This window comes from Macadamia integrifolia, chromosome 9 (assembly GCF_013358625.1).
Source record: "Macadamia integrifolia cultivar HAES 741 chromosome 9, SCU_Mint_v3, whole genome shotgun sequence".
NCBI lineage: Eukaryota > Viridiplantae > Streptophyta > Magnoliopsida > Proteales > Proteaceae > Macadamia > Macadamia integrifolia.
In genome coordinates, this window is record NC_056565.1 from 34,462,183 (window position 1) to 34,476,416 (window position 14,234).

At 37.3% G+C, this 14,234-nt stretch overlaps 1 protein-coding gene across 6 annotated transcripts in view; it reads right to left on the reverse strand.

Moving 5' to 3' along the window:
* Nucleotides 1-6,291, reverse strand: part of LOC122088086 (protein EXPORTIN 1A) — a 70,594-nt gene extending 64,303 nt beyond the window's left edge. For all 6 annotated transcript variants that reach the window (XR_006142973.1, XR_006142969.1, XR_006142970.1 and 3 more), the window contains exons 1-2: nt 5,884-6,291; nt 5,036-5,152 (exon numbers count right to left, since the gene is read on the reverse strand). Coding sequence is in view for 1 of the 6 variants with exons in the window: in XM_042657231.1 (XP_042513165.1) it covers nt 5,036-5,152; nt 5,884-5,982 (216 nt within the window). In the remaining 5 variants the exon portion in view is untranslated. The remainder of the gene's footprint in view (nt 1-5,035; nt 5,153-5,883) is intronic.
* Nucleotides 6,292-14,234: the final 7,943 nt, after the last annotated feature.

A 14,234-nucleotide genomic window follows, 5' to 3' on the forward strand; every position in this document is an offset into this window, starting at 1 on the left:
TACTGGACACCTTGTGCAGCACATTGTATTCATTTGATGTTCAACGACATTGGTGAAATGAACAAAGTGCACACATTGGTCTCTGATGCCAAGATGATCACGAGCTTCATCTACAATCATAGCTGGGTGTTGGTATTGATGAGAAAGTATACAAAAGGTGACTTGGTGAGGCCCGCAGCAACAAGGTTTGCAGCAAATTATATTGCACTTGATAGTATTCAAAAACGGAAGGAAGGGCTAGTTAAGTCATTCACCTCTAATGAGTGGTTCAGTAGTAGATATGCAAACACTGAAATTGGAAAAGTTATTCAAGACCTAATCACCTCAACAAAGTTTTGGAAAAGAATATACCGATTTACTAAGACTATGCACCCACTATCTGTGATACTTAAAATAGTTGATGGTGATAACGCACAGACGATGGGAAATATAGTGCATTGTATGGAAGTTGTCAAACAAAAGATAGAAAAGGAGAACCCAAAGTCATTTAACTCATTTTTGAAGATTATAAATCGTCAGTGGGATAATAATTTGGTTCAAGACCTTCATCTAGCAGGTATTTTCTCAATTAAATTTATAAGTGACTTTATTAGTAATTTAATATACTTAATCGTTAAAAATAAGTAATATATAACAATGTCAATGCGCAGCCTATTATTTAAATCCGGATCTGCACTACAAAAACAATTTAAGGTTTAGGAAATATTTGATGGAATCTTTGAAGGATATATCAACAAGTTAACTCCTAATATTGATTCGGCCAAAGATGCAGTTGAAGAGGTTAGTAGTCTACTAAACTTACATATTGAATCATTGATTAATATTTAATACATTGAGTTGCATATTAATATATTAATACATGTATAGGTGAAGTACTTTCGGGAGGCCACTTATAGGATGGCTGATCATTTAGCTATCCATGCTAGAGGAACACAACGCCCTGGTAATTTAGGCTTAATCAGCTATCCTTGTATTTCAAAATTATTTCAAACTCCTAATGTTGCAAGTATCTTTGTACAGCTGATTGGTGGATGAACTATGGATGGAGCGCTCCAAACTTCAGGCCAATCGCAATGAAAATATTATTATGCACGGCATCCTCAAGTGGCTGCGAACGTAACTGGAGTACGTTCGGATTGATACACACCAAACCTCGGAATCGTCAGAGTTATGAGAAGCTGGAGAAGCTAGTGTATGTGCACTACAACATGAAATTGAAGATGAAATATTTAGAATTGGAGAAATCAATCAAGGGATGATATTGATGTCAACCCAATTGACATCACCCACATACTCAACGAGGAAGATCCAGTTAGGGGATGGATTAAGGAGACTAAAAATGTTTTAGTGTTGGACAAATTATCTGAAGATCGACGAGAAACCACACATGATCCTATTATAAAGGACCTTATTAGAGATATAAATGAAGATTTTAAAAATATTGCTGATGATGAAACCCAAGCACCATCAGCTATGAAAGAGGATGATGATAGCTCCAATGATGGTGATATTAGGAGGACGAGATCAGGTGCTACATATAGTGTAACTCAACCAGGTAGTGATGATGATGATCAAGGCAAGGATGGTGTTGATAATGATGATGGTAATGATGATGATGACAATGACGATGGTGGTGTTGGTGGTGGTGGTGGTGGTGGTGGTGGCCAAACTTATGTACCAATACATTTCACAGAGGAGGCTGCATTTACACATGCAACCCAAGATAGTCATCATGGTGCTCACACACAACCAAAGTCTTATAGTCGAAGGGGTAGGCGATCCCACAATCCGGGTTCTACTCATGCATTGATGAGTAGCATGGAGTCAATGAGCATTAGTTCAGATTCCATTGGTTCCTCATCCGAACATGGACACCATGTATCTTCATATGCTTCTTCAGGCTATGGATATGGGACTTATGCAGGACAATCATTTGCCAATCTAGAGCAGTACAGAAGTTCAGATCACGTTGGTTCCTCATCCGGACATTGACACAATGTATCTTCAGGTGCTTCTTCAGGCTATGGATATGGGACTTATGTAGGACCAACATTGGCCACTCCTGAGTAGTATAGAAGATTCTACAATGAATGAGAGACCCACTACCATAAATATTTCGACTAGGGTAAATATTGTGTCTATATTCGACAAATGAAGAACATCATCTTAGTTGCTCCTATTGAAGAAGAAGGCCCTAGCCAAGGATTTGAACCACCACGACACTCTTCATAGCACTCATCACAGAGGCAATGGCAATGGCAATGGCAATGGCAATGGCAATGGCAATGAGGAAAGAAAAAACTGTAAGAAACCTCATCATTTTGAATATTTTCAACTCAATATATTTGTCTATCAATACGATACCCTCTACTTAAGTATTTATGCATTCTACATGTTATATATAGCTTCCTTTAACTGTTTTTTATGTAAAAGTGTATAAAAATGTGTTCCCTATCCATTTATGTCCATATCTTTAGCGTATCTTAACGTATCTCTGATATGATACGATACCCTCCGATATGTATCTAAATTTTGACTGACCAATACGACGACCGATACTGATACTTTAATCCTTGCCTAGGAGACACCTTGATAATTATGGTTTTGAGTGGAGCTTGATACCTCTCCTCTCCTCTCATTTTTTTTCCAAAGCACTATTCACATTACTGTTCAGTCCCGAAACAGCCCCTTGTATTCTCCTTCTTTTTCTCTTATTCTCTCTCTTAAGCCCACCACAAGCAAATCCTTCTTTGATCTCCATTAGAACATCATAGAGCTTGTTAACGGAGATTTCAGATCAAATGATGTAGCAGCTACATATGTTAAGACAGCCGAAGAAAAGCATAGCTACTTGAAGGACATGCTCAAGACATCTTCAGCTTAGAAGCCTACAACCAAGATTGAAGAAAGGAAAGTTGAGTCCATAAGATTGAAGAAAAGAAGTCAAAGGTCTCCAAGGGAAGTGAGTAGCTAAATAACATTGTGTCGCAATTATAGTGAGAAAGGTCACTTCAGAAACAAGTGTTCCAACAAAAGCCATTACTTGACCATGGTTGGGAAGTTGTTACCAAATATGGACAAGGAGTATGACATGGACACTTATATGCCATGTCCTCCTAATCCAAATGATGACACTAACTATGGTCTTGGGGATTAGGTCGAATCTAACTCAGCTAGCCTTACTTCTCCAATGAACTAGTAAAAGGCTCTCCTCTTCCGGAGAAAAGGTATTCTACTACATGATGAGGATTCAACAGCGGTCCATACAATTGTCAACGCATGAGTGGAAGCCAAACTCGTCTCCACAAACTTGGTGCAAACACTTAACCTATCAGGGAAGAAGCTTTTCAAGAAAGTTTGTGTGCGAGGTTTGGGGCCTAATGCTAGAAAAGAGATTGTTGCAATTGTATAATTAAACTATAGGTGGAGCCACTTCACTACCGAATGTCTTGCCTAGTCAACCCCTAGCACATTGGGAGTTCTCCATGGGTGACCATGGCAACACAAGGCTGGTATTCTTTACGATGATGCACGAAACACTATCAAGGTGAAACAAGGAGGGTGAATGTATCTAATGTTCCTCATGTGCTAACAAATATGCCTCGAAAGTGACAATTTTCTCCTCCAGCTATGAGCCAGCCACTATTCTTATTCGTACGGTCGCAGTACAACCATCCTTCCCAAGATATGTGCCACCTCAACATCAAGTTGATTATAAAGGCATCTTGAGTTCACAATATAGCTTGACTGAGTCGATTTCATTAAAGAAACTAAGAGTGGGAAAGATGATGCAGTTACAAGAAGAGTTAGGTAAGGATATTTAGCACTTATTGGTTACTTGGAGTTTTTTATGTAATTTGACGCACACATCATTGCAAATCAAACATGATTTGATTCAACCACAAGGTTTTTTTATTTTCACACTAAGCTAGTGATCCATTGAAAAAAAATAAAATTTAAAAAAAAAAAATTTTTTTTTTTTTAAAATAATAATAATAATAATAATAATATTTTTTAGCCAAAAATTCTGAATTTTGATAGGAAACTGTTCTCACACAAATCTGGTTTCAACCCTTGATTGCAGATTGATTCATCACCAATGGTGATGAAATCAACACTACTAGAGTCTCTTTTACAAGTAGAAGTAAGGAATAAAGTTTGTTTTTCCAAAATAAAATTGATTAGAATGCCTAACGGAACTCTCGGTAAGTGTTTTGTAGTCATTGACCGTGTAATATAGTTTATAAAAGATATATCGAGTGTATCAATTAAGTATCAACCATATTAAGTCACGTATCAATCCAATACAGTTTTTAGGTACCATATTGGTGTCGTATCATATCAGTACCTCAAAAATAAGATATGTATCGATTAATATCGGTGGATACATTAAGATACTTAAAACCTTGGGTGCAGCTATCATATTCTGGTTGTTTACTCTCATACACAAGATTTAGGTCAGTAGATTGACTTCAGGGATGATGCCATCTGAGAGTAATGATTGAGGAACCTAGCTGTTTATGGTTGTTTCCTTCAGCTATTGATCTGTTATCCACTGTATTCAATCTGCAATGTTCTTTTGTTGTTTAAATGGATTTTCAGTTAATTGATTTTCATTTCAGATTGACTAGTATGGCTCATCTGTACCCTATGTAGAATACTCAGATTTCTTGAATTGAATCCAAAATCTCATTACTCTGATTTCCTGAAGTGAAACCAATAATTCATCAAGAATTCCAGGATCACACTAAGGATTCAATCAATAACTATCAATTTTATTCTCCATCAACAGACCACCTCTTCAATTCTCACATTCACTCTTCCTAGCACACTGTATAGTAATTGAGAGAAAAAATCGCTCTCGACTTATTCCAAACTGCAAGACCCAGTCTCACATCGATTTTGAACCTAAAACCTCAAGTCAATGTAAATAGCAAAAAATCCTAACAAAAGAAAAACCACCACATTGAGATAATAATTGTGTAGTTTCCATCGATTCATCCTATAAAAGAATAAAGTGTGGAATAAAACCAACCTGAAGTGCAAAGAACTTAGTGTTCAGGTTTTGCGAGTTTTGAAGAATGTGAACCACTTGCAACCACATATCTGGGTTGTTTTGCAACTCCCGCAAAATCTGGTCCGCGGCTGTCCTCTGCCACCAAAACAGAAAAGGACATAATTTGCCAACACATTTGGTAGATGATACAATTCCCAATAACCCAGAAAGAATTAAAATCATTAATTCCCAATACTTGCATCACAAAAGAGAAATTAATTTCCCATAGAGTTTCAGGAAAAATGAGTCCGCAACAATTACTACGACCATGTTTACGAAGAAGCATATTTTCATCATCAAACCCAAATATTGAAACAAATTAAAACCCCAGGAGACAAAACTAGTACAAAGGAACAAGCTTTTTAGTAACAATATTCAGAAGTATATACAGTACTTCAACCTCACGTCGTTATGAGAAACAGGATTTCCAGTGAAAAAAAGACATATAAAGGCATCCGCAGTCACAAAGACTTGACCTTTCACTAACTTCCATCTCCACGGAAGATCTAAAATTCCATTCCTCCTCCTAGAACCAAACACACGAAAAATTCCAGTAGGGAAAGCACGACCGAATGTAACCAAAGATTCCAAGACAGCAAACCATTCAAATTTTTCCCGGAAAATAACAATTTTTAGGAGAAACATGAAAAAGACAATACCAAGTATAATAAAATCCAACTCCAGAAACAACAGAAAATAAAAGTACAAAACAACTTTACACCTCGCTAAGTCTCCCGAAACAGTACTTATATACAGAGACAAAGCAAGAGATCGAAAGCCTCATTCCATTAACAAAACAATTGAGACAAATAACTATATAAGCTCACCTCCTCCTTAGATCCCGTGCCATAGAACGCCGCGACAGTGGCATCAAGTAAAGCCACATCGATCGGCTGACTCAAATCCCTGAGCTTTTCAGCCGCCATGGATGAACACCAACAACAACTGTTGCTCTCTTAGAGCTTCAAGCCTTCGACACTCTCAAAAATCTCCTCCAAATAGAGCTCCAAAACCCTAGTACAGCACACACAAGGACCGCTCGTAAACCCTAGTTCTCCATTAGAGGTTGAACGGAGAGCTTTGAACAGACGCAGATAGAGAGGTTGAGAGAGAGAGACTTTGAAGTGGCTCTTTTCCCACCCCTTCCCTCGTCTTTTATTATGTTTACAGTTTATAGTTCCCTGCGGCGTCGTCTCACTAAGCTCACTAAAAGATACCAGACGGAGAGAGAAAAGAGTCCCAAGTTGAAATTCTCGGGGTCCTCGAATTATATAAAAAAGGTCTCGCAAATTGGGGAAATGTGGAGGGGCAGGGGCGGAAAATACAATCGGTTTTGTAAGGAATTACCGAAATTACCATGTGAGTCTGGAAGAACTGGCCGAAGACTAGCTTAGCCTAGTGGTGGCAGCTTGGAATTGAAGAGTTGCACCGGGGGAAGAAGGTTGTGGAATCGAACCCTATGGTATATTTGTGTGAATGGGTGGGTGTGTGTAAAAGTATGAGGATATTGACCCTACTAGTGCCCAGTATGCTGGCCATTAGCCAACGACGCTCAAATAAAATAGTAGATTAAAGAGAAAAAAAAATCTAGAAGAACCGAATGATCCGGATTAATTGGCTCAGTTATGATGATCTGGCTCAAGAGGCAAACTAGCTATGACCATATCGTTAACGAATTTAACTCGTTTTGCTAGTTGGTATTTTGGAACGTTTGTTCTCAGCCCATCTAGATTGGGGGGAGGGGGCGTTAACCCAACTCCTAGGGAGAAGTCATATGTTCAACTCTCCATCCCATTGGATGTGTGATATCATGTATTCCCTTCAACCCATTGTAGCCGGCATGCCAACCCTAGTTGCTCTTTGAGGCTGCTATCCTAGTGGCATATGGGGCCTTGACATGAATGACCAAAAAAAAAGACCATGGGATTGGTTCCTGTCATGAAGATTTAAATGATAGGCATAGCATATACAATAACAACAACTCGGCCTTACCCTACCTAAATAGGGTTGATCAAATGGATCCAATCAAATATATCAAAAGGGAAGGAAAACAACAAATGAGGGGGGGGGGGGGAAGGTCACCTAAATGAGGTCATCTACATGGATTCTTGTCCTTCATTATCTATTTGAAGTCATACTTGGAACAAGACCTAAACTATGCAGGACTTTTCTCACTAAAAATTGCTATGGTCATTTTAAGTCTGTCCCTTACTCTTTTAGTTCCTTTAATTCAAATAAGATCACTCCTCATTATTGGTTCATCCCCAAGCCTTCGTTGAATATTGTCATACTAGCATAAATGATTTTCTCGGAGCTTTTCATGAATTGGGGCAACTCCCAAATCGGCTCTAATATTGTCATTCTTTAATCTTTAGTTTATCTTCTCTAGTTTTGTTGCAAATCGAGTTCAATATTCTCATATTTTCATAGCTTATCTATACGACACTTCTTAATAGCCCAGCATTTTCACCTTATACATCATAATCAGTGATTGTCCTAAAGAATTTTCCTTTAAGCTTTATAGGAATATGTTGGTCACACAACACTCTGAACACCCCTTTTCACTTCTCAGTTATAGCCATGGTATATAATGGAGAATATATTACTAATCAAAGTAAGTTGCATATTTTATATGTGAAGCCACTTGTGTCTTTGTATCCTTTGGCAATCTAGAGTATGAATTGGTTGTAATTACTCATGAGTAAAGAAGCCAAAGATGTGACATTTGTCGACAATTGGCATTCGTGGCCTTCTTTTTTTTGGGGGGGGGGGGTGAGTGAAAATATATTAAGGAAAGTAGAAAACTACAATATAAAAGCCAAACTAGCTAACCAATGGGAACCCAAACAAAAGAAACAAAACAACAAACTATAAGGTGGTACATTGAAAGCCAAGAAGAGGAAACAATAAACAAATGATGATATATCAACAATAGAGGAAGGAATAAAAAGAAAATATAAAGGGTGATAAAAAAAGGGGGGGGGAAAAACTAGCAAAATAATGATACATCAAGCAAAACCGATATGCAATGGCCTTGATCTAACATGGAGTGGACTTCAGCCACAACAACCATATAGAAAACGGCGTCGATTTGGTTGCAAACAGCTTCGGCCTGAGTCAGTATAGTTCTAACTAGGGATGACTCAACGGGTTGGATCCGGTTAGGACTTTTAGACCAATATGTGTTTTGTGGCGTGGTTTAGGCTTATTCTAAACATGTCAAAACTGTTAACCAGATCTTGAGAACAACTTTTTGAACAAATTAACCCATCCTATACCAACAAGGATGCGTACTACCAATGGCAAAGAAAAGCCACTCAACTATAACTAAGGGATTTCATCACGTTCCAGTGAAATCCCAACTCATCATCGCGTAGCCACTTTGGGGTGACACGAGTCTTTCAGTTCTCCTTGTTCGAGCCAATGCTCTATTGGCTTATGTCACTTGATAGACAAAATGGAAATAACCATAAGATACCTAGAAACTATTAGGCAGCTTCCAACAAAGGATTCAAAGCCTATTTAAGCCAGGTTTAGGGGCAAGGCAGCCCAATTGTGGGATAGGCCCAAAGAAAAAAAACATGTCCAAATAATGGTGAAGAACATTTATGGAGATTAATAGATTATAGGAATTACATGTTCGCCTAATCCTGCCCATCATTACGTACATTTGAAGCTTTAGATGAGGTAGGAACTCAAGTAGATGATGTTATATTTGAAGGAAACCAATTAATTGTAACAAGGTACAACCATAATACAATTTATAACGGAAAGAGGCATTTTTAATCAAAGAACAACACAACTGGGGAAGTCAATGTGGTTATAAATGGAGGGAACCAATCATGCAACGAAAAGGATAAAACTGGGTATCTCTTGCATTCGAAATCATCATACAAACAAATTACTTAGAAACAAAACAGTTTGCCAAAAAACTGCAAGTGAAGTTCCTCCTCACGGTAATAACATTTCCACAACCAAGCAAAACGTGGAATCACTCACTTCAACTGCTTAAATGAAATGGAATCTCCAATGGTTGAATGCACACTTTCTTTCTCAATTTTTTTCTTTAGGGTTTCATAAACCCTAATTTTCTCAAAGCTCACCTAAGCAGGAGGGAGAAAGAATTGACCAAGTGAGAGGGGAAGTTGTAATCATATGTTCCTCCCCCTCCTTTATATGGGTTTATATAAATCCCAAAAACAATGATTAATTGCCTTGTTCGACTAAGATGACGATTTCTTACTCCAACTTCCCTTTTGTGTGTGCACAAGTTACAAGAGTCTCCAATTCCAAGCTTGCTATTAAATAGGGAAAAATTAGAATAAAGAAGAGAGATATTACTTAACTTATAATTATCTCTCCAATTATTTACTCAAATAAAATATATGGATTGATAATTATTTGGGTAAATAATTAACCATTAAATTCTCATAAATTAAATAATGTCAATGAACAACTTTAATTACACAATTGCCCCTACACTAAACAATATCACATAATGAATTATATGGCATGTACTTTAAATACCATCAAAACCCAATTTATTATACATGTCTATATTAAGATTTTCTAATGATGATTAGGAAAAAAAAAATTTGCAATATTTTTTCAAATAATAATAATAATAAGATCAAAATAATTCTACAAACGATTTATAAAATAAAGAACTAGATCCAGATTTTTGTCCGATCATGCACATTCTCTCTTCTTTATATTCCCCTTTTAAGGGCAGTGGATTATGTGTTGAGCATCTTTTTCATTAACAATACAATACCACGACTGCAGTGATTGATTGATAGTCCAAGGGACATCAACCACTGGTGTGCTAGAACTCATGATGGATTACCGCGATGACAAAGATCTATTATTTCAAAGGGTTAACAAAATGTAATTAGGGAAAATCTCATTCTTCTACATTTGGTAATAACATAAGTGAGATTAACACGTGATTCAATTCAATACACACTGTATGTGTGCTTGCATTTGTGCCCTAGAACCAACATTCCTAGAAGCACATAATGTAACGACCATTTGAACATGATGTCTAATGAAGAACGTTTTAGGTGATAACCTAAGGGCAAACTTATAAGCTCGTAAATTATATATCATGCATAAAATGAAAAGATTAAATCAATTAATAATAATTCAATTTTGATAGACTCATAATTGCAATAGTTACCCTAACCAAAGAGGATTGATATTCTTTGTATTAGAAAAATCAACTTCCAATCAACCTAAGAGGAATTTTACAAATTCAGAAATGCCATTGGGACTAGTCTGAAAGACACTCCAAAATGAGGATTTAATTTCGATGATCGTTGCTTGACCTATCCCATATCTCACTCCTAAATGGTATAGGGAGGATCTATGTTGTGCTTATTATAATCGAAAGAGATACTCCACTGACACTTGCCTCATACTCAATCATGTCATCCAATACCTCTTAGATCAAAGCAAGTTTGTCTTTCACACCAACAGTAGCCTAATGTAGTGAATAACCCCCTACTGGCCCATGATGCTTCAGGTTCAATGGTCAGCAGTATCGAAAAAGATCACAATTAAACAAAACCGTGGAAGAAAGCCCACGAAAAGTTGAGTGGAAAAATGATCTCTTTGAAAAATAGTGTAACCTACTAGTGGAGGAATTTTATGAAGATACTGAGCTCGTCAAAATAATCTACAAGGATTAATGAGGAGATGTAGAGGATTTTGGCCTCCAAGCATTGCTTTATGAACCTAATGAACCACAATTCAATGCTTTCACATTGATGCAACCTTAAAGCTTCAGGGCAACCACGAAAAATTAAGGTAACAAACACTTGTAGGCACAAATATCTATCTCAACGTATAGATCAATTATACGGAAAGATCCAAGCAATTAGATCAATCATATGACGAGTCCAAGCAATAAAGACCCATGCCTTCTAAATGCTCATATGGCAATCTCTCAAGCACAAGGATTCTACAAATCCTTTACTTAATTATTGTTGCAAATTAACAAACCCTCAAATTTAAGAAAGACTAAAATCAGCTTTAATCTATTGGAATAGAGTGTGGACAGATTACAAAGGATTATATAAAATCTATAGACAACCATGCTTGATGTCATAACATCAATTCGACTGCCAAGATTAATGATAAAGAAAATCGACCAACAAATTAATATGATTTTTATAGATCCGATTCTAAAGATGTGATCGGCATAGTACCATCTTTTGTTCACCAAAAGTACAAGTTTATATTTGATGGGAAGATAGTGACCATTATGGTAGATCTAACTTCGTCAATACCCTTGCAAACATTGAGAAAGGAGAACCAAATGCATCTTCCAACTTACCGAATTACTAACTCAGTGGGTTTGACTTCACCTTGGTCTTGGCCACTTATCTAGAAGAACCACAAAGGAGAAATTCTCTTTCTTGATATAAGCCAATGGCAGCGTCGCTATTGCCAATATAATCAAGAAGATGTGATTTTCTCTTGCATGGAATTAGGCAAATAACAATAAGGTCAGCAATAATGTTTGAGTTATCAAATAATGTTTGGGTTAACCACCAATGAAGAGCACCATGGTTTGGGATATGACCCTAAATTGGAGGAACATCAAAAGGATGTAAAATTCCTTCGCTTCCACGCTCTAAATGGATATTTTGTCAAGGAAGGGGAAAATGTCCTTTATTGTGTATTTAATGAGCCTTGGTTTGATGAAACCTCCAAGAAACTAATGCCAAGTTTTGAATATTCTTTGCTTATAATTTTAATTGGTTGGAGCTCATGTAATTGGGAGAAGCAAGTTCCAATAGCACTTGGTCAAAAGATGAAGAAGATCTCAAAGTTAGAGGTCATTTTGAAGAAAGCGTAGCCACAATAATAGAAGAAATAACGACAGTTCTAAGCCCTCAAGACTTGATCCATCTAGCAGAATAAATGATTATGAACTGAAGTATAAAGACAAAGTTTATCTTCATAGATGGAGCAGACGAGAGTGCAGTCGAGCCAAAGTTTGAGTCTTCATCTAAGTTTGCATTATCATCCAAGTCATCTTACATGTCATCGTTTTGGTTAGAGTTTGATATAGATATAGGTTTTCCTTTTCTCTTAAATGTCAATGTGAGCACTTGTAAACAATTTAATTAATGCAAGTATTGGTTTAGTTCATACTGATTCTCTCATTCTTTCTATCGGTGATGATGATCTTGATGATCCACCTTTTGATTTCTTTAAGCATGTTGAGGTATTCGAAGAGAATAAAGCATAACCCATAATAAAAGAGTTCAGGATAATAACCAATGGGACTAAGGAGACAACCCACGGGAAAAACTATGAGCTGCCCTCACACAAAATGAAGCTGAACCCTTTATATAACTGCTAAAAGAATTTAAGCAAGCTTTTACTGGGTCATACAATAACATGCTCAGAAAATAGCACTCACATAGTGTAATGTTGATTGCCATTATACCCGGTGCTACGCTTGTACAACAAAAATTAAGATGAATTAGATATTAATGGACATTAAAAATAAAAGAGAAATCGGGTTACTAAGTAATTAAACGCTGGTTTCTTAAAAGTCATTGAGTACTTGAAATTGTTGGCAAATATAGTGTCAGTCCCTAAGAAAGATAGCAAAGTAAGAGTGTGTGTGAACTTTGGGGATCCAAATAAGGCAAGTCGAAAAGATGAATTACCATTACCCATATAGACATTCCAGTGGAAAACACCACATGATATTCCTCTTGTCCTTTATGGACGGATTCTCAAGCTATAACCAAATCAAAATGGACCCTAAGGAGAATGAGAAGATGTCATTTAACATAGAATGGGGCATATATTGCTACAAGGTTATACCCTTTGGATTAACGAACGATATGACAACCTATTAAAAATGTTACACACATGCCCAAATCCGGTCTAATTTGAACTTTTTATAATAGGTGATGCACCAGAGAGTGTTAGTACCGATGACCTATGGACTACATCAGTCTTTTGTCTACAAGGACGGGATGACCCTTTATGCTTGTGCAAGTGTTGCAAAGAGAACTGGAGTGGATATCCAAACAACCCTCCGAAGATTTGGTAGTAACCTAACCCCCTTGGTCAAACCTTGTATGCATAGTAGAACTTCATCATATAGCTATGCACAAACCCCTAGGAACCAACCTAGGAGTATGCAAAGGGGATGGGAGAAATTCAATTTAGCAACAGAAAAATGGTCACTTATAAATCCTATCAATTGATCAGTGATCTTTCAGTAGCATCAACTGGTGGATTTGTCTACTCCAATTGCATTATTTTGATTATGGGGCCCAATTCTTGGGAAGTGACCTTCCACCTAATCCATTCATACACCTTGTGAGATAAGGGTGGTGGACCTTGTTGCTTGACAAATACATTAAGTCCTTCTGGCAAAACTTCACCATGTAGGAAAACAAGCACTAGTGAGCTTGACCTATAAAAATAAAATGAGTTTGTTTAGGAAGCCCATTTATTAGCCCTATAAAGTGAGAGAGAGAGAGAGAGAGAGAGTTACACCCTGCCTCCATTAGGGCAAGGTACATGGCATTGGATACTCATATCCAATCAGCCTAACCCTCCAGGATCACAGATGCAATACCTTAATTTCACAAATACCACCAAGGTCACAACTAAAATCAGAGTACGCTGATAATATCATACTCCCTACCTTTTGTACAAGTAAGGATGTAGAGCAAAGGGAAGCAGTACTGGCATGGTTGATAGCTGTGGAGTGCCAAGAAGGTAGGAATGACCCTACTTGTCAATGCTCAACCTGCCAGCACCACTGGAAGACTTATCAAAAAATGTGGGCAAACATGTAAATTTTAATTTACAGGGGGATCAAACACTGAGGGAGAAGATAGGTAGACCCAATTGGGCCAAAATTGCTACAACTGGTGGGTACCAACTGGCCAGCGTGTTACAGTGACAAAATGCATTTTGTTTAGGGTTTTCTTGTGGGGCCTACAACTCCCCGGCTCAGCTGTCCATGTTTTTACCTTGTATAGAGGTACGTTTGGGGACTACAATGCATATGTCATATAAATGAAAATCAATACGTGGAAAGGGTACTAAATTTTATAACTTAATTAGTTATGTTAAGGGTTAGGAGAAGGTCGAGCTAGACAGACCCTTAGGTCTATTTTGGCTACCCTATATAAGGACC